This window comes from Hemicordylus capensis, chromosome 3 (genome assembly GCF_027244095.1).
Source record: "Hemicordylus capensis ecotype Gifberg chromosome 3, rHemCap1.1.pri, whole genome shotgun sequence".
Classification (NCBI taxonomy): Eukaryota; Metazoa; Chordata; class Lepidosauria; order Squamata; family Cordylidae; genus Hemicordylus; species Hemicordylus capensis.
Window position 1 is genome coordinate 81,326,152 of NC_069659.1, and position 25,997 is coordinate 81,352,148.

Consider the following 25,997-nt stretch of genomic DNA (forward strand, 5'->3'; position numbering starts at 1 on the left):
CACCCCACTATTCTGCCCCAGGCCCCACTTTCTGCCCCAATATGCCCCAATCTGCCCCAAAGACATGAAATTTTCAGAAATTTACCAAAAATCAGCCCTTTGCCCAATCCCCCTGAAATTGGGGTGGTAGCCTGCACTCATTAGGCGCTACCACCCCACCCCACTCCTTTTGCCCAAATCCCATGCTATGCCCCCGAACTGCCCCAAAGTCACTAAAACTTTAAAAATTCACAAAAAATCAGGACTTTGCCCAATCCCCCTGAAATTGGGGTGGTAGACTCTACCCATTGGGCACTACCACCCCACCCCAAAATTTTGCCCCTGGGCCCCTTTTTACCCCCCCGAATCGATTCGGATTCGGATTCGGATTAAATCCGAATCCGAACCGAATCAAGGGTGATTCGGGTGACCCAGATTCGGGCACAAAACAGAACGGGGGTGATTCGGCTCGGGTCCGAGCCGAATCACCCAAAAATCCGAATTGCACACCCCTAGGCCAAACCCTGAAGGGATTTATAGGTGATAAGCAGCACTTTTAATTGGACCCGGAAGCTAACTGGCACCCAATGCAGTGACCACAAGGTGAAACATGGTCTTGGTAAGAGTCCTTTGGACTCTTCAGAATATCAGCATCAGGTCAGGTTTTCCCCCAGCCATTCAATTAATTTTTTGAAGTAACCAGGAAATATTCACTGTGAAAGCTGGAGAGATAAAAGTAATATAATACCAGATAATTGCAGGGGAAGTGATGTAACATCAGAGAATCTCCGAGGGAAACACAGAAATTGGCCACTTTTTAAATAGCAGGAAGAGCCGTTTCCCACCACCATCTGGCACTTCAGAATGCTCCAATTGTCACTGAATGGAGTGGGAGAAGTCTGAACCAAAATTGGATTCCGGTTCAGATCCGGAACCTCTCCTATCTCCTCTGGAATGGTCCATATTGGGCCATTTCTGAAGTTTCTGAACCAGCATTCTACAGCCCTAGACAGTGGTATAAAGGGATTTGAGCCCAGTGTTGGGGATCCTGGCAGCACTTTGTTTTTTACCTTCTTGTTGCCCATAGTGGGTCATGCAGTGGAAGGACTTGTGTTACTATATAAAGCTAAGTCACATTTAAAAGTCTAGGCACACCTCTATAAAGCTATAGAGAGATGAGGAATATCTCAACACATTTCCTACATATGGTTATTTAATATTTACAAAATAGAAAAATATCAGACCATATGTCTTTTTTCCCCAGCCCAAGCAGAATCACCATTTCTGGAACAGCTTTATGTAAATACGGTGGGGGGGGGGCACACATTCCCTCATGCATATTAGAATTGGAAACTATTTCCTTAGTGACTAGTTTAGCAAGCTGTGCTTATGAGGTAATCAGGCAAACTCCATTACCGGCTTATGGCATATTCACTCATCAGTTATTTGAAGTATGACATTTAATTAAAGTGAAAATATTCTGAAGAGATAGCACAGTCTAAAAAGTTTTATATCTTGTCCAAGTTTATTCTGCAGAAGCGGAAATTATTAGGTGGCCTGATGAAGCTAGTGCACAAAAGACTACATAGCAACGAATAATTTTAATTACAAGCTGCAATATATCAGCTTACACATCAATTATCTATTTATCAAGTCAGTGGAACATAATTTGTTTAAATGTATGGGTGGTGTTAACTATCCTATTGTTTCTTTTACTATTTTTAGTATTGGTGTGCGAGATGCTGTAAAAACAGAAATTATAAATAATCTTTAAGGTTTTCACCAGTTTTTAAAAGAAGTTTTTAAAAAATGAAAGCATACAAATATATGATTGATATATTATATATAAAGCAGAAACCATTTAGAAGCATAAAAACATTTAGAAGCATAAAAACCACTGTCCTATGGAAATTAGCCTTCAATAGCCTACTAGAGAACTCTATCAATAGACCTTCCTCTCTCTCACTCAACGAGATCAGTAGAAATTGAAGGAGAGAAATAAATTGAAATTTATTTACAAAAATAAATTTGTAATTAGTCTGAGAGTAGGAGCCCAGGGATTTAGATCATGCAATGAAAAGGGGAGGAAGGGGTGTTGGCTGTCACTATGTGCTGGCCAGATCCCTCTGAAAAGAATGTATTTCTTCTGGGTGAAATCTGAATCACTTTTACAATCCGGTGTCATCAATTGTTTTAAGTGTTAATTGTTTAAATTGTTTTAATGTTCTAACCTAGGTTTCAGGGTTTTAATTGTTCTGATTGTTTAATTGTTTTTAAAGATGTTTTAATTGTTAATTTGTGTTTATATCTATATTTCTGTTTTAATTGTTATTTTTTTTAATGGTTTCTGTTTTAATTGTAAACTGCCCTGAGCCATTTCGGAAGGGTGATATAAAAATCATATAAATCATAATAAATAATAATAACTTCACTTTGAAAGCAATATTTCTGTGGTGGTCTTTCTAGCATTTAACAAAATGAGTGGTATTTTGTTAATGAGTGGTAAGGTGCAGAATCTGTTCTGCCTGTTTTGTGTTTTATTATTTAGAGCAAGGTTTGGCAACCAAGGCAGTACACACACTCCCCCCAGCAACACTTAATTGGTAATGAATTGCAGTGCAGTGTGCAACCCACAAGATCTACACTTCTGGCAGGAGCTGAATTTTATTAAAATTTCTCTTTTATGATCTAACTAGGGGTCATGGATGTCACGGTCAGGTGTGACTATGGAAGCCATCCTTGAAAGAACCTCAATATGTGATTATGCCAAGCTCCCTAATTACATGTACAGGTCCTGAGTGCCTAGATGTCATTCTTAGCTTACCTCAGACATACTGGGAAACCGAAGGTTCCTTCACCTCCAGTTTCCAAAGCCACACTTCTGAACTGGGCAAACCAGAGTTAAGGGCAAATAGGGACCTGTGGTTTCCTTCACCAAATTCCACTCTGTACCTTCAGTTATAAACTCCACTCTGTACCTTCAGTTATAAACTCCACTCTGGTCAGAGTGAGGTTTTGCCACCCGCTTCTCTCAGGGAGGGAAAGGTTCCCCTGGCTTTGAAAGAAGCAGCGGTCTGCCCTCTCCTGAAGTCTTCTTCTCTGGACCCAGAGATATTAGATAATTGTAGACCTATCTCCAACTTTCCCTTTTTGGGGAAGTGGATAACCTCTATAGGAGCCTCGATGAGGGGAGCATGACTCTCTTGGTTCTATTAGATATCTCAGTGGCTTTTGATACCATAGACCATGGTATCCTTCTGGATCTGTGGGAATTGGGAGTCAGGGTGCTGGTTCCCTTCCTACCTTAGTGGACGGTTTCAGACAATTTGCATTGGAAATGAGTGCTCTAGCCCATGGCCTCTCTCTTGTGGAGTGCCACGGAGCTCAGTCCTCACTCCCTTGCTTTTTAACATCTATATGAAGCTAGTGGGTGATGTCCTCTGTCGGTCTGGGGTGAGGTATTGCAGCAGGGAAATGCTTGACTAACAAGCATAAGGTTGCTGGTTCAAATCCCCACTGGTACTATTTCGGGCAGCATATAGGAAGATGCTGAAAGGCATCATCGCATACTGCTTGAAGAAGATGCAGAAGAGAGCAACCAAGATGCTCTTTAGAGCACCTTTCTTATGAGGCAAGGCTACAACACCTGGGGCTTTTTAGTTTAGAAAAAAACGACTGCAGGGAGACATGATTGGGGTCTATAAAACCATGCATGGTATGGAGAAAGTAGATAGAGAGAAATTCTTCTACCTCTCCCATAACACTAGAACCAGGGGTCATCCCATGAAATTGATTGCCGGGAAATCTAGGACCAACAAATAGAAGTACTTTTTCACACAACGCATAATTCACTTGTGGAATTCTCTGCCACAAGATGTGGTGACAGCAAACAACCTGGGTGGCTTTAAGAAGGGTTTGGATAACTTCATGCAGGAGAGCTCTATCAATGGCTACTAGTCGGAGGGCTGTGGCCCACCTCCAGTCTCAAAGGCAGGATGCCTCAGAGTACCAGTTGCAGGGGAGTAACAGCAGGAGAGAGGGCGTGCCCTCACCTCCTGCCTGTGGCTTCCAGCAGCATCTGGTGGGTCACTGTGCGAAACAGGATGCTGGACTAGATGGGCCTTGGGCCTGATCCAGCAGGGCTGTTCTTATGCTCTCATGCTTGGGAGGAGGCAATGGTAAACTCCTCCGGTATTCTACCAAAAGAAAACCACAGTGCTCTGTGGGTGCCAGAAGTTGAAATCAACTTGACAGCACACTTTGCTTACTTTATCATCAGTATGCTGATGATACACAATTGTACATTGCCACCCTGGGGTGATCCGGGGATGCTGTGAATGTGTTGACCCAGTGTCTGAAGGCTTGGGTTGGATGGGCCAAAACAAGCTCAGGTGTAATCCCTTCAAGACAGAGTTGCTCTTGTTTAGTTCTCGATCTGGCCATGTTCTAGTTTTGAGTGCCTCCCTTGATGGAATCACGCTCCCATTGAAAGAGCAAGCTCACAATTTGGGGGTAAACCTGGACTCATGGCTCCTGTTGGAACAGCAGGTGGAAGCTATGGCTAGGGGAGCCTTTTCTCAGATTCATCTGGTGTGCCAAGTGCGGCCTTACCTTGACCGGCAGGCCCTGGCATCCACGACTCATGCCCTTGTCACCTCTTGGTTGGGCCATTGCAATGCGCTCTACCTGGGGTTGCCTTTGAAGACGACTCGGAAGCTTCAGCTGACCCAAAATGCCACGGCCCGGCTGCTAATGGGCAGCAGAAAATATTTATTATTTATCTGATTTATATACCGCCCTTCCAAAAATGCCTCATTTGCAAATGTGCACAGCCACTTACATATATATTCATTCAACACACTACCAATAATCAATTTTTGATGGTATTAAACAAAGGAAAAGTGGAAGAAAATTATGTGAACATTTCCCAAAAAACTGTGTTGCATGTTTTTAAACTGTGCTGGCAGAACTTTACCCCCCCTTTTTTTTTTAACTTTTTGCTGCTGTGCTTTTAAACTGTCTTGTGTGTTTCAGTTTTTAAATTGTGTTTAAACATTTGCAGAGCAGCAAACACTAGGGCTTGGCTTCATCTGTTATTTAAGTGTCTGTCTTGGAGCTTGTAATCATGGGGGCCTCTCTGGAGCAAGTAGGCTGGTGATTCAGCTTCACTGTTTGCTGCTGGTGCTCATGCTTTGAACTGCCATTGTTACCTGCATGAGCCTGGACATGATAAAGGTTATCTGCACCTTTTTGAAAACTGCCTGTGGAAAGTCAGCAGACACACCAAGAGAATAATACATTAGCAGCCGCAACAATATTTTTTGGACATGAAGCCATCCTTGGCATCTGTGAGTGTTAGTAGTGCTACCTATGTATGTGGGATGTATGCAGTCCCTTGCTCTAGTTCCAGATTTCATTTTCCCTGTTGGTTGTATTTTAGTATTTTAATGTTATAAATAATATTTCAATATAGTATATTAGTGCTATGAATAGAAGCAGTATGGACATTGTTGGTTTTTGTTGTGCTGGACTTCCAAAATGAGATCTGGGTTCAAATCAACTCAAATCAGTCATTGAGGCTATTCATATGGATGCTAGCCCGATTTCCTCCTATCGTGTGAACCACCGGGCTCGGTTGTGAGCCCGGTGGTTCCTAAGCGGGTAACTCACCTAAGACCCCCTGCCCTTAAACCAGGTTTGCAGAGCGAGCGCTAAGCAACCCCCTTTTTTTACCCCTTGTGTTGCCACAGTGCGGCTCGGCGCCACAACAACTCATGAGTAGACCCCTGACTGAGAGGCTCAAAAGCAGCTTCCTGGCTCAGGAGTCTCTCCAGTATGCCTACGCGCTCGCGCAGGGCATGCTGGAGCTTCGGGGGGCCGTGCAGCCCCCAAACTCCCCAGCTGGCTCTGTGACAGAGCTGGCAGTCATGTGGGCAGCCGCTGCAGGCCGCTGCGCTGCATGGGGGTTAAGCCCGCTCTCCTCGCAAACCCCCTAGAGTCTCTTCTCACTAATCATGAGAAGAGCCTCATTATCTATCAGCCAATCTAGCTCACAGGGTGGCTGTTATGAGGATCAACTAAAAAGACTGCAAATACTGTCTTAAGATTGTTGGAGAAATGGGGAAGAATAAATGAATGCATTCTGAATCCCACATCTACTTATGTTGCTTCAAAATCCAAGTTGTCATTGTTTCATGAAACAACTTTCTAATGGTTGCTCCTTTTTGGTTCACCTTTGGAAATAGATAAGCGCACAATTAGTAACACACGTTAAAGTTCTGAATAAGTTTCGTTTACAGGAAATTTAACCAAAACACAAAAAATTGTGGATGTACTTTAAAATAATATTCAAAATAACTTACATTTTAATTTTAGTAATATTGGTCTCTGTTCTTAAATAATTTGATACCTTTTCTCTCTCTCTCCTACTTATAGTCAAATTATTATTTCCCCCAAGACAAGATTATTATCTAGGTATTAGCTGACTGACAGGTCCGGTGGGAGTTGTTCAATTATTGTTTTCTCTTTTTCTTATAATTTTCTTCTTCATATCAACTAGGTATGTTAGAAAGTTATTGATGGGCAAGATTTAGTTTATTTTTGCATTTGTTCTGTATGTAAACAATTAACTATGATAAGTATGAAATACATAGCACATACATGGGTATGAACATGTGTTATATTATGTGTTATTGGACAAGTCGGTGGCTCAAAGGTGTAACCTTTTTCTTACCTTTCTATATAAAAAAAAGCATTTTTTTAAAAAAGAAACAACTTTCTAAAACTTTATCTGATGTGAAGACTAGCAATGGTATCAACGGAAGAACCTAAATTTGGTGATACATTGTATGTCACATCTGTAACTATTAGGGTTATTGCTAAATTAAAGAAAACTAAGTAAACTTGAAAATTAGTTTACCTGATATGAGTTTCATGAGAATAATTCAACAATTTCATACATTTAACTATGAATAAGCTACTATTTATGAAGAACAAAGCATTTTTACATACACACTTTTTGCAGCATATATATCTTAGAAGTGAGAAGTAGAAAATGGCTCTAAGCAACATCACACATAGTTTCTGCAAGTACTTGTATTAAAATGAATAAGTCTGCTGCCTAATTAATTCAAGACACTTTTTTCATAAATCACAGTTTCTCCAAAGATTTTGTTATAATTATCTGATTGATTGACTGAACATTGTTTCCTTGGTATGTAGTTCACTCCCAACCTAAAAGCGTTCATTTTGTCAGCACATATTTTAGACAGAATCCTATTATTTTCCTTATCTAAGCAGTTTAGTGTGAAACAATCCAAAACTATGGAATTCTGCCCCCTTTCAGTGAAAGCCCTGGTTATTGAGGTGAAAGTAGTTTCAAGTTAATTCTTTTGTAAGCCACCATGGATTTGTTTAAGATGAATGGCAGAATATAAAGTAATAAATAGATTTGTAAGGATTGGTTGAGCAAAAGCTTTGTACTTCTGGAAAAGTAGAATATTCATGCCCTTTTAATTGCCCAAGAAGCTGGGTATAGCAAGATTAGCTTAGATAATTCTAAATAGATAGATAGATAGATAGATAGATAGATAGATAGATAGATAGATAGATAGATAGATTAAGTGCCATCAAGTCAGTGTCAACTCTTAGTGACCACATAAATAGATTCTCTTCAGGATGATCTGTCTTCAACTTGGCCTTTAAGGAAGCTCAGTGGTGCAATCATTGCTGTCATCATCGAGTCCATCCACCTTTCTACTGGTCATCCTTTTCTTCTCTTTCCTTCAAATTTTCCCAGCATTATGGACTTCTCAAGGGACCTGAATCTTCACATAATGTGTCTAAAATATGATAGTTTGAGCCTGATAATTTGTGACGAGTGAAAATTCTAGATTGATTTGTTCTATGATCTGTTTGTTTGTTTGTTTGTTTTCCTCGATGTCCATAGTATCCTCAAAAGTCTTCTCCAGCACCAAAGTTCAAAAGCGTCAATGCTTTTTCCATCTTGCTTCTTCAAAGTCCTGCTTTAGCATCCATAGAGTGTCACAGGAAAAACCATGGTCCAAATGATTCTAATCTTTGCAGGTGTAGACATGTCACAACATCTAAATATCCTTTCCAAGGCTTTCATTGCAACCCTACTAAGTGCTAGTCTGCAACGTATTTCTTGACTGTTGGATCCTTGACTGTTGATGGTCAATCCTAGAAGGCAAAAGATATCTACCACTTCATTGTCTTCATTGTCATTTCTGAGGCTGGTTGCTGCACTCATTGTCATTAGTATAGTCTTCTTTACATTTAATTGTAGTCCAATTTGTTCACACTGCTCCTTGACCTTCATTACTAGAGCTTGCAGATCATCCGCATGGTCAGCTATCGGAGTGGTGTCATCCGTGTAGCGCAGGTTATTGATGTTTCTTCCTCCAACTTTAAAACCACGCTCATCTTCTTCCAATCCAGCTTCTCTCAGTATATGTTCAGCATATAAATTGAATAAAGAAGGAGAAAATATACAACCTTGCCTTACTCCTTGCCGATCTGGAACCAGTCTGTTTCCCCATATTCTGTCTGGACTTCTGTCTGGACTTCTGTGGCTTCCTGCCCTGTGTATAGGTGTGTCATGAGAACAATGATGTGTTATGGGACACCCATTTTCCTAACGATATTCCACAATTTTACATGGTTGATGCAACTGAAGGCTTTTCTATAGTCAATAAAGCACATATTGTCTTCTTTCTGGTATTCTTTATCTTTCTCGTTATCCAGCATGCATTAGCAATGATGTCTCTTGTTCCTCAGCCTTTTCTGAAACCAGCTTGAACTTCTGGCATTTCCCTTTTCACGTGGGACTCTAATCTATGATGGATGATCCTGAGCTTTATTTTGCTAGCCTGTGAAATTAAGGATATCGTGTGATGGTTTGCACAATCTGTTCAGTCTCCTTTCTTTGGTATGGGTATGTAAACTGACCTCTTTCAATCTGTTGGCCACTGTGTTCTCTAAATTTGCTGGCACAGTTTGGTTAGATCCTTGTCTTATTCTTCTTCTGTTGCCTGCCATATTTCTGTAGCTATTCCATCAATTCATGTAACCTTCCGACTTGGTAATGACTGGAGTGCTGATCTAACTTCATCTTCCTGAACTAGAGATTCTTGCAAGTAGGGAATATCTTCTATAGGATCTTGGATGTTGATGTCCCTGCTGTACAGATTTCCAGTATACTCCTTCCATCTCTGTTTGATCTTCTCTGAGTCAGTTACTATCTGTCCTTTGGCATCCCTTAACATACCAGTTCAAGGCTGGAACCTCCTGCTGAGTTGTTCCCAATCTTCCAGTCTGTTTTCCAGGCAAGTTTTCTAAAGAAACCCAAGACCATATGACAGGAAAGACTGGAGGTGGGAGAGAGGTCAGTACCAGGCCAGGTGAAATCTGCTTGGGATAGGACCTAAGGAAAAAACCAGGGTCCACGGAATGGAGGAGGGGAAAAATGCAAAACCCGTGAACAAAAAAAAAAGGGTGAATAATAAATTAAAAACAATAAATAATAAATAGATAGATAAATGACCAGCTCTTAACACACATTTAAATAATCAAACACATCTGTATAACACATATAAAGATACAATGGCATAATACCAAGTAGAATTATAACATACAATGAATAAATGAGAAACCAATATATACAGGTGTCCAAACAGAGTCCGAGATGTCTTCAAAATGAGAAATTAAAGAGTACATACAGTACAGGTAATGAGTGCTTAAATCTAAAAGGAGGAAACGATGTATTCAGTAAGATGTTGTGAATGCATATAGTTCAAGTCATAAATCCTTCATTCGAAGAAAGCAAACAACATGCTCTGTAATGACTGATAATAATAGGTGATAGAAGATGAAGCACACCAGGGAAAAACCACGACAGCCACCCCGGGATAAGGAGCTGTTTCGCCGAAAGCTTCATCAGAGGCTGGGTTCACCTGAGGCTTTAACATGCTTGGAGAAATTTGATTGTATAAGAAATGCTTTTCTACTTTTGTCCTGTACTAATACTTCACCCTGTGAAGTAGGTTAGGCTGAGAGAGAAGGGACTGGCCCAGAGGCACCCAGCAAGTATCATGGCTGAATGTGGATTTGGCCTCGGGTCTCCCCCGTCCTAGTCTAGCACTCTAACCACTACACCACGCTGGCTCTCATGCTGGCTATATGAATAACAATTATTACTATGTTCCAACTAGAGGCATTAAACTACAAAATGTAGCTATTATTGCCGGCAGTATCACCACTTTAACAGTCAGGATACTGATCCAAACTTTTAAGTGCTTTTAGAAATGGTTTGTATTGCTGTTCTATATTTTTTGTTAAGAAACAAATAGGCAATACCAAAAACAGGATTTTCCTCTTAAATAACATATTCCAATTCACGTTCTTCCCTCTTCTCTTCTCCCCAATATTGTCTGTGGTGTTCTAGGGTTCGGCAAGATGGGGCATAGGGCATCGGCCAGCAGGGATATCAACACTATCTTCCACAGGGATATGGATATAATTTGAGCTGAACTATATTTACTTACTATTTATATATACATACTGTTGTTGTTCTTAGACTTTACTGGAAAATGGTAAATAATTTTTTTACCGAAAACAAACTAAACTCTTATCAAGGCAGTGTGTATGCACGTGCATTCAGAGTGGACCTTCCTGATTCAACCTGAGTGAGATCTAAAATTAACTGAGCAGACATTTAAACACTTGTGAGTGCGCACACATGCACACACCTTAGAGAGAATACTGATATGGGTGTGTTCAAAACTCAGATTTAATTCTATTTCATTTCTTTTACAGCACTTCTGCAAGTGTCAATTTCCCTCAGCAAGGTAGAAGTCAGTGTAGGTGTATCCAAATTCTTCACGTGCACAGGTATGTATATTTGAATGTATTGCGTGAAACATATTGCTTTATTGTCCATGATAAATAAGCTTGGTTCAACTTGACAAAGGTATCAATAATGTTCCTTCAGGATGCTTATTAAATTGAACAATTGTGCAAAATTTGGTTTGACAAACTATGGTAGGCTGTGCCCATACTGTTAAATCAAAAGACTGATCATTGAGATAAAAAGGACTAAACAAGAACTAAATTATGTTATGTAAGTCAATTTGAAATGAATGGAAGCTGTGTAATGGAAATGTCTTAGAGCAAGAACTCTGGTAGTTTTCTCTGAATGTAATTTCTACTAGCATACGTTATGTTTGCTATTTGTTCTCTTTAAGTAAATTATATTGTAAGGAGCAAAGGGACTCTGTGGCAGTTACAACTGTGGTGGTGGTGATCAACGCTCTGGCTCCTATTGACTTAGCTGTTGAGATGTTTTGAAATAATCATGGCCTATCATCTGCTGATGAAGGTTGTCAGCTATGGAAGGGAAGGTAAATAATGCAGCTATGGGAACAAAAGGTAAATAGTCCTTCATATTATTAATTATGGGGCACAACCAACTTTGGCAAAGAAGGGACACTGAGGATTGTAGAATGAAGAAGTCACAGGAGGTAGAATAGGAAGACAGACAAATTAATGCTGCTGGGAAGAAGTGGGGAGCAGTGGGTCTAGGGTTCTGAACTGATGTTAGTTGGCTGAGAGTCAGATTGGTTAAGGCTATGACAGAGGAACACAATGTAACACACTGAAAAAAAGAATGGAAAGGCCAATGAGACACTGGGCCAAGATAAAACTGTACATAATGATAGGAGAGGTTGTAAGCCAATTGCAGTAAACAGGTGGACGTGGAAGGGAACCTCAAGTACTGTGGACATAGGTACTGTGACCAAGCTGGCATAGGTTTCTTAGGTCCATACCCTGAAGTGCATCTGTAAGTGTTGCATAGAAGAGGAATTTTTTCCATAAAACAGAATGGGGCACTCTTTCCAAACACACAACTTTGAATAATAAATGTACAGACAAGCTCCTTTATGGGAAAACCCCACCCTTAAGCAGCAGGTTCAGTTGTTTTTTCTTTATAGGTATAGGAGTGAGTTTTGAATGTCCAGAAACACAGCGATGTCAGATCTAATGAGCCTGCAGACTTTTTTTTGTCTTTGCTAAACTCAGCTTTTAATATATTTATTTGGACCTCTTACCTGCCTTATTTCTTACTGGCCTTAAATAGTATAAATTTCTGAAACTGCAGCCTCCTTTCATAGCATAATAATAAAAGCCAGCAATGATCTTACGAAGTTTCAGGCAGTAACATTAGAGGAGAAGTCCTGTTTAACATGAAATAGCCTGACCCTACTTTTTTCCAAACCAATGGAATACCTTACTCAGCGTGACTGGTGTTACTTCAGTGCACATTGTCAGTTATGTATGGTCCAGCTAAAAATGAAGCATTCCACCTGCCTTCCTGCATGATCAAGCAAAGTGTTATTGGATCAGCTGTATGCTGGAGATAGATGAAGAATGAAGCAACTCTTAACAGATAAGTTTGGTGTTGCTTATTTTTGGCACTATTATTTGGGCTAGTATTTTACAGCATATCTATCTAGTACTTAATTCTATGTACTGTCTGATTCACAGGCAGCCTAGATATATAGAGCTTACTATCTTAATGAATTATCTGTGAGCATTGGAAAGCAACTGTTCTACTTTGGATTCATGACTGACTAGCTAAACTTTGCTGTTTGGCAGTCAAAGCACTGATGACATGCTAAAACATGATATGATTGACACTTTTAATGGCATGGTCCCTGTTCTTTGACTGTTTTGTTGAAGACTAACTGAATTTGAGTTCCTCTTAATTTTACCCCAAGATTATGTCTAACTCTCTTCTCTGTTTTTGATTTTCTTTGATATCATGGCATAATATGGCATGTAAATGGAATAAAATAATTGTTTTATTCCTAGACAAAGGAGATAGGAAAATGGGTGGAAGGGTATGGGTGAATATAGGGAATGCACACAGTGGGAAAGGTAAGCCAGCGTGCTGTAGTGGTTAGAGTGCTGGACTAGGACTGAGGAGACCAGAGTTCAAATCCCCATTCAGCCATACTTGCTGGGTGACTCTGGGCCAGTCACTTCTCTCCCAGCCTAACCTACTTCACAGGGTTGTTGTGAGGAGTAACTCAAGTATGTAGTACACCGCTCTGGGCTCCTTGGAGGAAGAGTGGAATATAAATGTAAATAATAATAATAATATTACTAAGATTGCAGGGTTTTGGTAACTTGACTATATGTGGATCCACTAGATATTACACTATGTGTGTGGTGTGTGTGTGTGTGTGTGTGTGTGTGTGTGTGTGTGTGTGTGTGTGTGTGTGTACACACACACACACACACACACACACACTGCCAGTGTGAACTTCCCTCTCATTCGGTCAGTACTATGATGGAGGAAAAAGACACCTGGTGAAATTTTCTCTTCTATGCAAGTAAGAACACTGTATAGAGGCCCTCTCAAGGACTGGATTTAACAAAGCTAAGAAGCCAAAGTTTCCAATAAGCACAGATTAGGTGGAGAACTGACTAAACTAACCAAAAGCTGCAGGGAGCAAGAAGGAATTAGGCTTGATTGCCCAGGTGAGTCCTTCCAGTAAAGCTTGAGAAACTGTGGGAACCAGTGGTTCTAGGCATTTCTACTTTCAATGTGTCAGCTAACTGGGCACACCCCAAGGAAAAGGGTAGGGGTTCTACCATACCTGCTTCTGAGCCTTTACAATCAGTCTGACATATAGAAATTTAATAAGTGATACTGTTTTAGTATGCGGTAGGAAATGTTTCACCTGTTTAAAAATGCTATATATAACATTAGAAATGTGTCTCTTGCTCACACTAACATTCTGTGGCTGCTGAATAAATTAAACCATGTGCACAATGTGGTGTTTTCTTCAATAACTTCTGGTGGGAATTGCTAACTTTTACATATTTACCAAGAAAATTACAATACTGAAGTTCTCAGAAGCATGTTTGAGACTTTAAAGAAGATGATTTCCTCATCCTATCATAGTTTATGTAATATCTCATTAGAATTGTAGTATATATTAAATCTGTCACCTGATGGAGTCACTAGCTACTAACTATAAAATGATACAAGGTCAGAATAAGCACATTCATAATAAATTTGATATACGTGTATTCCACCCAATGAATCTTGAGTTAGCAGCAGATAATTAATGTTGGCTACCGGCGGAGGTGCAATTAAAACAAACAAACAACAAAAACCCATGATCCATCTAATTTTAACCAATTAATAATTATTTGTTCATGGAAAATGCACTATACATAAATTATTTTGCTTCAAATACAATCGAGCAAGTTTGTTACCTTCAATTTGAATGTTAGAACTTGTTTTTACAAGTAATTTAAAAGTTAAAATGTGTAACTATTTACTATAAAATGAAAATGTGGAGGCATTTATTTGAGTAACCTACTTATACAATAACGTGAGTCATTATTGTTTCCCAGTGAGACTTAAAAGGGGATAATTTTATCAGCATATCATAGATCATATGATGATATCCCAGTTGAATTTTGAATATCTCATTAGAATCATATATTTGTCATCAGATGGGGTCACTAGCTAATAACTATAAAATGACACAAGGTCACAATACAGCTGGTGTTCACACTGACCAAAAAAAATGGTGGGTTGAGAGAGAGAGACAGGGTGGTGAGTGCTGTGCACTTGTAAGAATATCCAGGATTGTCTCTTAAGGAGATACTTGTAACTTCTTATATCATCTGCTAGTAGGAGCACAGCAAGCAGAAAGGAGTTCCATTTCTGGTTGTTCTAGGGTTTGAAAATTGATGTAGGTGGATGAAACAGTCAGAGTATTCTGCATCCTGAACAAGCTCCTTTTTGAATGTTATGGCAGAAGTGGAAAAGGCCCAGAAAAACTCACATATACATCTAGACATTTCGTAAGCTAGCATGTAAAAGAGAAAAAGAGAAGCCACACACACACACGGAAACACACACACACACACACACACAATTTGAATGATATAGAGAGTGAACTTGTTAGGATGGCATGCAGACTCATTGCACATTTTGAAAGAGCATTTAGGTAGTTTCCTTTTCATTTTCCTGAGGCTGGGGGTGGGATGGGATAGTATGACAAATTGACTTTTTGCATGTTCCATTCCATTTAGGGATGTGCAAAAAATTTCGGACACAGAACGATCTGTGCCCGAAACGAGCAATTTCGGGTGATTCGGGGCCAAACCGAATCACCCCCGATGTCCCCCGATATTTTTCGGGGCCGAAAAAACTTCTGAGGTGTGAATACTCATTCTATCATAGCAAATGAGATTTTTTTCAATTAGACAACTCTCATGACCCCACTTTCACTTTTTCACACTCTCTACTACTATGAATATGAGGAAGTAATCAATATAGCACACTTCACCTTATGAAGACAAACTTCAGAAATTCACCAAAATTCACCCCTCTGCCCGATCACTCTCAAATTGGAGACAGGTGATAGCCTCCACCCATTAGGCACTATCTACCAGCCCACCCCACTCCTTTGGGGCAGATCCACTTTCTGCCCCCAATCTGTCCCAAAGACACCCAAACTTCAAATATTCCCAAAATATCAGCCCTCTGCCCAATCCCCCTGAAATTGGGGTGGTAGCCTCCACCCATTAGGCACTACCACTCCACCCCACTCTTTTGGGGCAGATCCACTTTCTGCCCCCAAACTGCCCCAAAGTCACTAAAACTTCAAATATTTCCAAAAAATCATCCCTTTGTCCAATCCCCCTGAAATTGGGGTGGTAGCCTCCACCCATTAGGCACTACCACCCCACCCCACTATTCTGCCTCAGGCCCCACTTTCTGCCCCAATCTGCCCCAAAGACATGAAAACTTCAGAAATTCCCCAAAAATCAGCCCTTTGCCCAATCCCCCTGAAATTGGGGTGGTAGCCTGCACCCATTAGGCAATACCACCCCACCCCACTCCTTTTGCCCAGATCCCATGCTATGCCCCCGAACTGCCCCAAAGTTACTAAAACTTCAAAAATTCCCCAAAAATCAGCCCTTTGCCCAATTCCCCTTAAATTGGGGTGGTAGACTCCACCCATTGGGCACTACCACCCCACCCCAAAATTTTGCCCCTGAGCCCACTTTTTACCCCCCGAATTGATTTGGATTCGTATTAAATCCAAATCCGAACCGAATCAAGGGTGATTCGGGTGGCCCATATTCGGGCACAAAACAGAACAGGGGTGATTCGGTTCGGGTCCCGAACTGAATAACCGAATTCCCAAATTGCACACCCCTAATTCCATTCCTTGCTGCCATAATTTGGCAGCACAAATATATTTTCTACATAGCTGTGATTGTTTAGGAATGCCAGACTAAGATGCATGCCTGTCAAGGGGCCCACAGATTGACAGTGGATTATAAAGGTCTGCCTATTTGTTAACACAGATAAGGAGAGCAAGGTTTATTTGATTAGGTCTGGCTTCTTCCAACACTTAAAGTGTGCATCAGAAGTGTTGGCTCAAAAGTAAGCCAAACAATTTCTTCAAAAACCCAACTTTTGGACGCAAATGCAATTGGGCATATTTGCACAACTATAAGCACAAACGAACATCTGCCGGCATAGTAGACAGTCACAAAAATGGTCTTCTAGAAGGACCCTTAATGAAGCATAACCAAACTTATTGTTCAAATTATTAAAAATGTCATTTTGGGAGAAGATATAAACTATTCTAAAGTGATACACTAATGCCACTTTAGAGTGATGCTTATCTGTCTCCAAAAATATGCTTGTAGGTTGAAACTGTTGAAACTGCTATTATAAAAATAAAATTATGTCTTCTACATTCTTGAACATTGTTTTGTACATTGTTATACATTCATTTCTTTAGTTATTGGTGAGCCTGAGAGTATAGATTGGTACAACCCTCAAGGAGAGAAGATTGTTTCTAGTCAAAGAGTGGTGATTCAGAAAGAAGCTGTCAGATCACGGCTAACCATTTACAACGCAAATGTGGAAGATGCTGGGATATACAGGTGTCAAGCAACAGATTCTAGAGGACAAACTCGAGAAGCTACTGTTGTTTTGGAAATTTACCGTAAGTAAGATGCAAAGGGGAAAAATAAATACAGTGATGTGGCCTTTCCTTCTTTTGGGGGGTGGGTGGGTAGAGAAAATGCAAGAGTACAGTTGTTTTGTAAGCCTTATTTTGCAATTAATGGATTTTTGTACTTTGCATACTAGCATGAGCCTTTAATAGAGGTTGATGCCAAGTTCACTAAATTTAACTCACCAACCTTATAATATGAGCCTTTGTTAACAGGTCTGTACAGACATGTGGCAACTACCACACATTTTGACTATGTTTTGCTCAAAGTGGGGGAAATCAGCTTTAAATGGTTGCAGATCAGTCCATAGTTATATTAAACTTAAAATACCTGGGAAAGCTGGTCGCTGTATGAGCGTGTTGAAAAGACAAAAGATAGTAGATATGTGCTCTGAAGACAAAGAGTTGCTTTATTGAGGGCTAATTGTGGTACAGAAAATGAAGAGGACAGTTAAGCAAGCGATTAGTGCCTAGTGAATTTGCTGACTATGGTCTTCTCATAATGGGGTTTGGCAGACTCATTGCAGATGGCTCAGGTGGCTCCTTAACCACATTCACCATAACGCTAGGAAGAGGGACAGGCTTGAGGGTCAAAGAAAAAGAATAGAGCCATTTTCCTACCTAATCTAGCTGGGATCCTTCTCTCCAGTTGGCTTAAGCACACAGCAAGCTATGGGATGCAGAGAAGTTGCTTGCACATGTGCAGCATGGGTTTTAGGCATGTAAGAGTGCAAATGCAAGAGATCCATGCCCTTCTGGGAGAGGTACTTATAGCTGAAAAGTAGCCTGGGGGAATGATTGAAGTCTATGGGGAATGGTTAGAGTTTCTGCATAACTGGAACACTATAGTGTTTTGGAATGCTTGCTCTATATAACTAAGGCATAATTTAAGTATTGATTAGAATGTTGCCTCCTGTGTGCTCCATAAACAAAAGAACTGCTCCATAGATGATTGCTGAAGGCAACAACCTGAATAGAAATTAGGGGTGGGGCACATACCGCTCTCTGACATTACTTGTATAAAATGGAAAACTGAGAATGAAGAGTTTCTCCTTGAAACATCTCACCAACAGAGGCCCATAGGAAGGAAGCTCGCATTCCTTTGCCATTTGTCACTTTATTTCCTCTTTATTTCCACTCTATTTCCTCTGATTTGGTCTGCCTCTAATCTCTCTGAATATGGTCAGATGCAATCAGAGGAACATTTCCTTTAGTCCATTACAGTCTTGCAATGACCTGGGGCCACCATGCCTTCTCAGAATGACTTATAATTTCTGGAATTTGGCCAGCTAAAGCTTCTCTTCCAAGCAGGCTAATAAATAAAATGACTAATTGACTATGTGTTCTTATTTGAGGGATGCACTGAAGCACACAAAATAGTGCAGCAAATGAATCTAGCAACACCCTGTCATAGCGATACATAGTGCATTACATCCATCAAAAGGCACAGCACAATGGAAATCAATATGTTTATTTTATCATATTTTAATACAGCCAGATAGATAGATAGATAGATAGACACACACACACACACACACACACACACACACACACACACACACACACATATATACATATAGTGTACAGAATTTAAACCAATATAAATAGTCACAGATTAAAATCTTCAAAACACAATAAAAACAATAGCATAAAACAGTTATTATTAAAATTAATTCTAAATAAAAGCCTGCAAGAACAGATGAGTCTTGAGGGTCTTCCTGAAAACAAACAGAGAAGAAGTTGCTCCTATTTCAGTGGGGATCGTATTCCAAAGTCTTCGGGCAGTCATAGAGAAAGCCCGCTCCTGGGTTGCAACCAAACGAGCCAGAGGCAAGCATAATTGGACCTCTCCAGAATATTGTAACAGGTGGCAGCGTTCATGACAAAGAAGGCACTGTCTTAAAAACCCTGGGCCCAAGCCATTAGAGACTTTATATGTAATACTGTATTTCACCTGTAAATGTATCAGCAGCTAGTGCAGCTTTTAAAATTGGTGTTATATGATCCCTTGGGGTTGTCCTGGAGACCAATCTGTCTGCTGCATTCTGTACCAATTGTAGTTTCTGGACTACGTACAAGGGCACACTACGTAGAATGCATTAGGGATGTGCAAACAGGTCATGACCCAGGCCACGCAGAGGACAATTGCTACTTTAGTTCTCTACTTTAGTTCTCGCTTTGCAGAACAACAATCTCCAAGCGACACCATCTAGAATCTACCAGAGAAGTAGGAACAGAACCACTGTAAAACAGTTTCACCCAATCAGCCTCAGGCGGTCCAGAAGGATTCCCTGGTGGATGGTATCAAAAGCCACAGAGAGATCCAAAAGGATCAGCAGAGTCATGCTTCTTCTGTCAATAGTCAGTTGGAGATCATCCATCAAGCTGACCAAGGCAGTCTCAACCCCATTGCCCACACAAAAGCCAGTTTGAAATGGGTATAGATAATCTGCATAATCCAAAACTACCTGGAGCTGAAAGGCCACCACCTACTCTATCATCTTGCCCTACCATGGAAGATTAGAAACAGGTCTGCACTCTGACAGATCCAGTGCAGGTTTCTTCAAAAGTAGCCCTATAATAGCCCTCTTATGACAAGGAGGCATCCTGCCCTCCCTCAGAGAAGCATTTATAATATCTACCAGACGCTCTCTGATAATATGATTACCAGATGAGATAAGTTGGGCAAGGGTCAACAGAACAGGTTGTAGGACTCACAGTCCAAAGCAGTTTGTTCACTTCTTTAGGAGTCACAAACTGAAAATGATCCAATCTAATCACATAAGAGGAGTTACTGGACACCTCCACAGTAGACTCTGTAGTAACTGTGGAATCCAGTAGAGATGTGCAAACAGGTTTGAATTTGAACTGGTTCAAATTCAAACCAGTTCAGTTTTAAGGTTCAAACTCAAACCAAACAAGGCATTGAATTGGCAATGCCAGTCTGAGTTTGAACCAAACAGAGCCTGGTTCTATTTGAACTGGTTTGAACCAGTTCAAAGGTTTGAGCCTCCAAATCTGATTTGGCCTGGTAGGCACGCATGAGTGCCAACTACCACACAAACCCCAAAGCTATCGGACATTCCTGTGATATTTAATGATTTTTTGAAGATATCCCAATTTTTTTTAATTTCCCCCATAGGGAATAATGGGGATTTGTGGATGCCCCAACTGCACCCCCGGCCACCAGGCTGGGTTTTTGGGCAAGGCAACTTGTGCCACAACAGCCCCCAGCAGCCCCAAGCCTGTGGAACTCATGTGTTTTTTAAAAATATATATTTTTAAGATTTTAGCCTGTCTCAATGAATGGTATGCAATGAATAGTAGGGTTGTGCATTTTGGGGTGTTTTTTTCTGTTTTGTTTTTGGCCCAAATCCGAAAGACCCCCATTTTGTTCTTTATTCGAAATCAGCCAATCCAAAACACCCCAATTTTGTTCTTTGTTCAAAATTGCAAAATCTGAATCTGAAATGTTTTGGATTTTAAAAAACAGTCCTGGGGCAAAACTAGTGGGTGGTAGTAGTCGGTGGTAGTGCCCAGTGGGTGGAAGCTACCACCTAAATTTCAGAGGAATTGGGCAAAGGGCTGATTTTTGGTAAATGTTTGAAGTCTAAGATTTTTCCCATAGGGAATAATGGAGTTTTCAGCAAAAATTTTAGCTTAATGTCAGGTGGCCCAGAGTAGAGTATGCTGGGTGGTAGTGCCCAGTGGGGGCAAGAAAGCTGCCAGAATTATTTGAAAGGAATTGGGCAGAGGGCTGATGGAGTTTACGCGTCTTTAAGGTGCTTCCCCATAGGGAATCATGGAGGTTTCAGCAGCCCCATAACTGCACTTGGGGAGCACCAGGTAGTCCACAGCAAGTGGTGGTATAGAACACATAGTGTGCCAACCACCCCCATGGGTTGCTAACCCATGGGGTACTGGGTTCTGTTGTTTCTGAGGTCTTTTGAGTGTAGATTCTCTGGTAGCATATGAGAGTGGATTCGTGGTTTCTCACTGAAAATCCATTACAAGGCTGGCATGTAGTAGCCATGGCAGGCTGGGTTCAGGCTGGCAACAAGGCAGGCATAGGAAATGGAATGGCATCTCTCAAGGGGGAAAATTATTCTGGGGGGAAAAAGCAATGCAGCATATACATCCATTCCCAGGCTGGCATGCAGTAGCCTTAGCAAGCTGGCAGGCTGGGCTCAGGCTGGCATCAGGGCAGGCAGGCATAGGCAATGGCATGACACCATGGTGGCAACTTGAAGCATGCCATGCAATGCAAACTAGTTCTCTCTCTCTCTCTTCAATGAGGCAGAAAGGCAGAATGGGGAATGAGTAACTAACTTGTTGAATGAATTGAAAAGCCCTCCTTGAACTCCCCCCAACCCTTGCCCCTTCTTTGACCCTTCCCCTTGCCAATGTGGGATCAGTAAAGAGTGGCAAGGGGCAAAAGAGCCAATGGGGAGCCAATGGGAGGCGATCGTCAGCAGGTCAGCCCATGCTTTAGGTCACTGGTTGGAAGGCTGAAAGGGCAAGAAATTCAAAGAGATGTCAGACACAAAATGGAGACTGACTCAGAGATCGCCACAAAATGGAGTTCCAAGACAACAAAACATTTTGTAGCAAAACAGGGATGTTTTGTTTTGTGTACAAAACTTTTGGATTTGGAAAATGGGCTTATTGTTTTGTCTACAAAACACCCGAAACGGCCCGTTTCTAGTAGGGATGTGCAAAAAATTTCAGGCACAGATCGATCTGTGCCCGAAACGGGCAATTTCGGGTTATTCGGGTCCAAGCCGAATCAGCCCCGATGTCCCGTGATATTTTTCGGGGCCGAGCTGAATCACCCCTGATTCGTGCCCAAAAAATTCGGGTGATTCGGGACGGTGTCTCTTTGAATTTCCTGCCTTTTTGCCTCCATTGATTTGAATGCAAAAAGGTCTGATGTGACATCAGCTCGAATTTTGGATCCCAGGGGCAAAAGAGTGGGGTGGGGTGATAGTGCCCAATGGTTGGAGGCTACCACCCAAATTTCAGGGGAATTCGGCAAAGGGCTGATTTTGGGGGAATTTTTGAAGTTTTAGTGTCTTTGGGGCAGTTTGGGGGCATAGTGCGGGGTCTGGGCAAAAAGAGTGGGGTGGGGTGGTAGTGGCTAATGGGTGGAGGCTACCACCCCCATTTCAGAGTGATTGGGCAGAGGGCTGATTTTTGGGAAATTGTTGAAGTTTACACATCTTTAAGGTTTTTCCCCATAGAGAAGCATTGAGGTGTCAGCAAATGTATAGCTTCATGCGGGGGGCAAAGGGGTGGCCTAGAGCAGTGTGGGGTTGGTGGTAGTGCCAGGTAGGGTCAAGTAAGCTACCTGAATTTTTTGAAAGGATTTGGGCAGAGGGCTGATTTTTGGGGAATTGTTAAAGTTTACGCATCTTTAAGCTTTTTCCTCACAGGGTATACATGGAGCTTTCAGCAGCCTCATAACTGCACTTGGGGGGTGCTGGGGTGGCCCGGAGCGAGTGGTAGGGTAGTGTACATAGGGTGCCAACCACCCCCATGGGTTTCTAACCCATGGGGTACAGGGTGCTGTTGTTTCAGAGGTATTCTGAGTGTGGATTCTATGATAGCAAATTAGAGTGGATTCATGGTGTTTCATTGAAAATCTCATTAGCTATTGTACTTTGTCATTCTTCTGCCAACTCCACCCTTAAAGCTTTCTGCCTCTGCAGCTGGTGTTCCCATACAGATATAATGGCTTCCATACAATAATCCTCTCATAGGATTGTTGTAAAGGTTACAAAACTATAATGTATGTGTAATGGTTTGAACATTCTAAAGTCTCAATTTTGTTTTTGTATGTTCTGTGTTATGTTTGAGTGTTTTTCTAAACTCATTTGATATTTTCAAGTGATACTGCAAATGCTAAGTAATATTAGTGATACAGTTTTGAATCTTTGACAGAAATTAGTAAAGCATATTTCCTTCTTCCTTAGAAAAACTCACCTTCCAGGATATCTCATCTCCGCAAGAATTTGTACAAGGAGAAGATGTACAAGTTATTTGCCGTGTTACTAGTTCACCTGCACCCATTGTCAGCTGGTTGTATCAAAATGAGGAAGTCTCAAATATTGCTGACAGTTAGTATTTTGGTAACTCTTTAAATTATATGTTTTCATTCAAAATTCAACCCATTAAAGGCATACATTTCAGTATTCTGAAATAAAGTAGAAACACTAGGCACATAGAGCGGGCAAAGAAAAGCATGACTATCCTAGGTTATCCTAACCAGAATAAGGACTGCAGTTATTTTTGCCAATAGATTTCACTTCTGTGTTCTTTTCCAAGTTATTGATTCTTCTTAAACTATTATCCATTGTATATATAGTGAAACTATAGCTTAGGACACTGATGGCACCTGGTCTACTTGTGAACTCACAGACAAAATACAGTTGTGGGGGGAGAGTGATCCTTGTTACTGCAGAACATTTTGCTTGGCCACTTCAGCCTTTTCTCCAGGTTACCTGTCAGGTCCAGCATGCCTGCTAATGATGACCATGCTTCTAAATTCCAGTTAACCCACCTGTGTTTAGATTAACCTTCCACATCTTCAGTGGCAGGGATACCAAATGCAACAGGCTCAGGGTAAGATGTCCTCTAGGTGATACCTGACCATTTGGAAAATCCCTACAGATCTAATGACGTAGAGGCCTATGTGTGGTCAGAAAGTAGTCTACAGAGTATATCAGAAAGAGTTGAGATCAGGAAAGCCTTTAACATCCATCCATCAAAAAGGCTTAGGTGAACCTGATAGTTGCTGATGCAATACAGTTACTACCCAACTTCATATGCTTTAGCTCTGTGGCTCCTAGGAGACCAATATGCATTTGTGTCTGTTCCAATCCCAGCATTCTTTCTTTCTTGTATCCCATTGATGAACCACTTTCTTGTTATTCTAACCTGCAAGAGCTTCTACTGGCTCAACCTACTTCCCTGAACTGATTTAACCAGAACAGCCAAAGCCTAAGAGCGCTGAATATTTAATAGAACTTATAAGCCAAATCTTTGACTATAGGCCTATAGTCTGTTGTGCTGAATTGCATGTAAACTGATTATATTCCAAAATTATATTTGGACTTTTGTCCTAATATGGGAAATCAATTTGATAGTCTTATAGGTAAAAAATAAACTTAGTTGCAGGGTAGAATAATAGTCTTGGGCTATTTTTAATTTATGTGTTGTGGTTTAATGTGATTCATTAATAATAATTGTGTTTTATTGTGGACTGAATTGAAGAAGATTTTGACTGTTGTCTATAGCCTCATTTTAAACATTTGTTTGTCCCATTAACTATTGCACAATGATATGGCAGTTTAGAAGACTTAGATTTTAGGGTGGGGAGATAATTTTATATGGTATTTATAATAATAAGTACATTATTATTTACAAGTACTACTATATTATATTCTGGAAGTACAAAAATCTAGAGTTCTATTCAGTAGTAATGGGAAGAGAAAGTTTGGGCACTTAGCTTTTCAACTTTATTGCCAATTATTTATTTATTTATTTATTTGATTTATATACCACCCTTCCAAAATGGCTCAATTAAGTTAAATGTGGAAGGTCATTACCTCAGGAACTTTCAAATCAGACTCAATTTATTTGAGAGGAAGGCACCATGGCCATATTTTCTCAAACAAGATTACAAATTATTCTTTAAAGTCAATATTTTTAGCTCTGAAGCTACTTTCTAGGGAACATCAGCTGAAATGTATAGAAATAAAATCTTGACTGAACTTTAACAAAATATATACATCTGTATTGGAGCTGCTCTATGATTATTGTCTTTAGGCATGAAGTGGGGCATTGTATTCAGCTATAAACTTTCCTTTTCATCATTTGTTTCTGGGTTATATACCATACTTCTGGGCACTTTCTAAATTATTCTTATTAATATAATTATTATAATTAATAATTATAATAATTAACTTTACGAGGTTAAAAGTTTCATTGGTGGCAAAGAGGTTCTTTATTCAAGACTGCAGTCATGACTGCTATTCAGCAGTGCGTACAGGCAGTGTTGGAGCTCAGTGGGTGGAGAAGTGCCTAAAAATAGGAGAGGTTCCTGATATTTACACTTTTATTTGGAAGAAATTTCAGTACTGAAGACATTAATTTCTTTGAGATCTTTCCCTCTCACTTTCCCTCTTGCACTCTCATTTCTTTGCTATTCATTTCGTGAGTAAATGGGTAAAGCTTTTGAGTTATGGTAGGTGTGATATATGTATTTATGTTTATATGGCATATGTTTGTAATCATTAGATAAAAGTAAAATGTACAAATAAGGGGGAAATACAAAGTATTTTAGATAGGATACCTGAGCTCCTAGGATTACATTTTACTTGTAAATTGAAATGTGTTTTGTTGATGAACACTTTGATAGTGTAATGCAAGCATTTAAATCCTTGAAATTCAAAACTAGGTTCTCAGCAGAGCATCACTTACTCATACTGTTTTATCTGTTACATCCTTTTCCAGACAGATTTGCCATGCTGCCAAACAATAATCTTCAGATTCTTAAAATCAATAAAAGTGATGAAGGACTTTACAGATGTGAAGGAAGAGTAGAAGCCAGAGGAGAAATTGACTTTCGGGATATCATTGTAATTGTGAATGGTAAGAAGCCCTCTGTACTACTGATATCTTTATTGTGTTCAAATAATGCAAATCACTATTTGGGAATTAATTGTAGTAATCAGCTATTCAACTAATATTACAGACTTGCTTTAAACTCTGACTAATTAGGAAACCTGTTTTAGTAAGTGGATCCACCGTTTTAAAAAAATGAAAATCAAAGAGTGGGCTTGAAGTTGGAGCTGGGAAGAGGGAAAAGGTATGAATCTATCTATGTGGTCGCTAAGAGTTTACACGGACTTTACGGCACTTAATCAATCAAAATTAAAA

General features: G+C 40.3%; 1 protein-coding gene across 3 annotated transcripts in view; it reads left to right on the forward strand.

Moving 5' to 3' along the window:
- The window catches only part of NCAM2 (neural cell adhesion molecule 2), a 380,393-nt gene that overhangs the window by 157,789 nt on the left and 196,607 nt on the right, over positions 1–25,997 (forward strand). For all 3 annotated transcript variants that reach the window (XM_053305113.1, XM_053305114.1, XM_053305112.1), the window contains exons 2-5: positions 10,816–10,890; positions 16,842–17,048; positions 23,030–23,173; positions 25,572–25,709. In XM_053305113.1, coding sequence (XP_053161088.1) covers positions 10,816–10,890; positions 16,842–17,048; positions 23,030–23,173; positions 25,572–25,709 — 564 coding nt within the window. The remainder of the gene's footprint in view (positions 1–10,815; positions 10,891–16,841; positions 17,049–23,029; positions 23,174–25,571; positions 25,710–25,997) is intronic.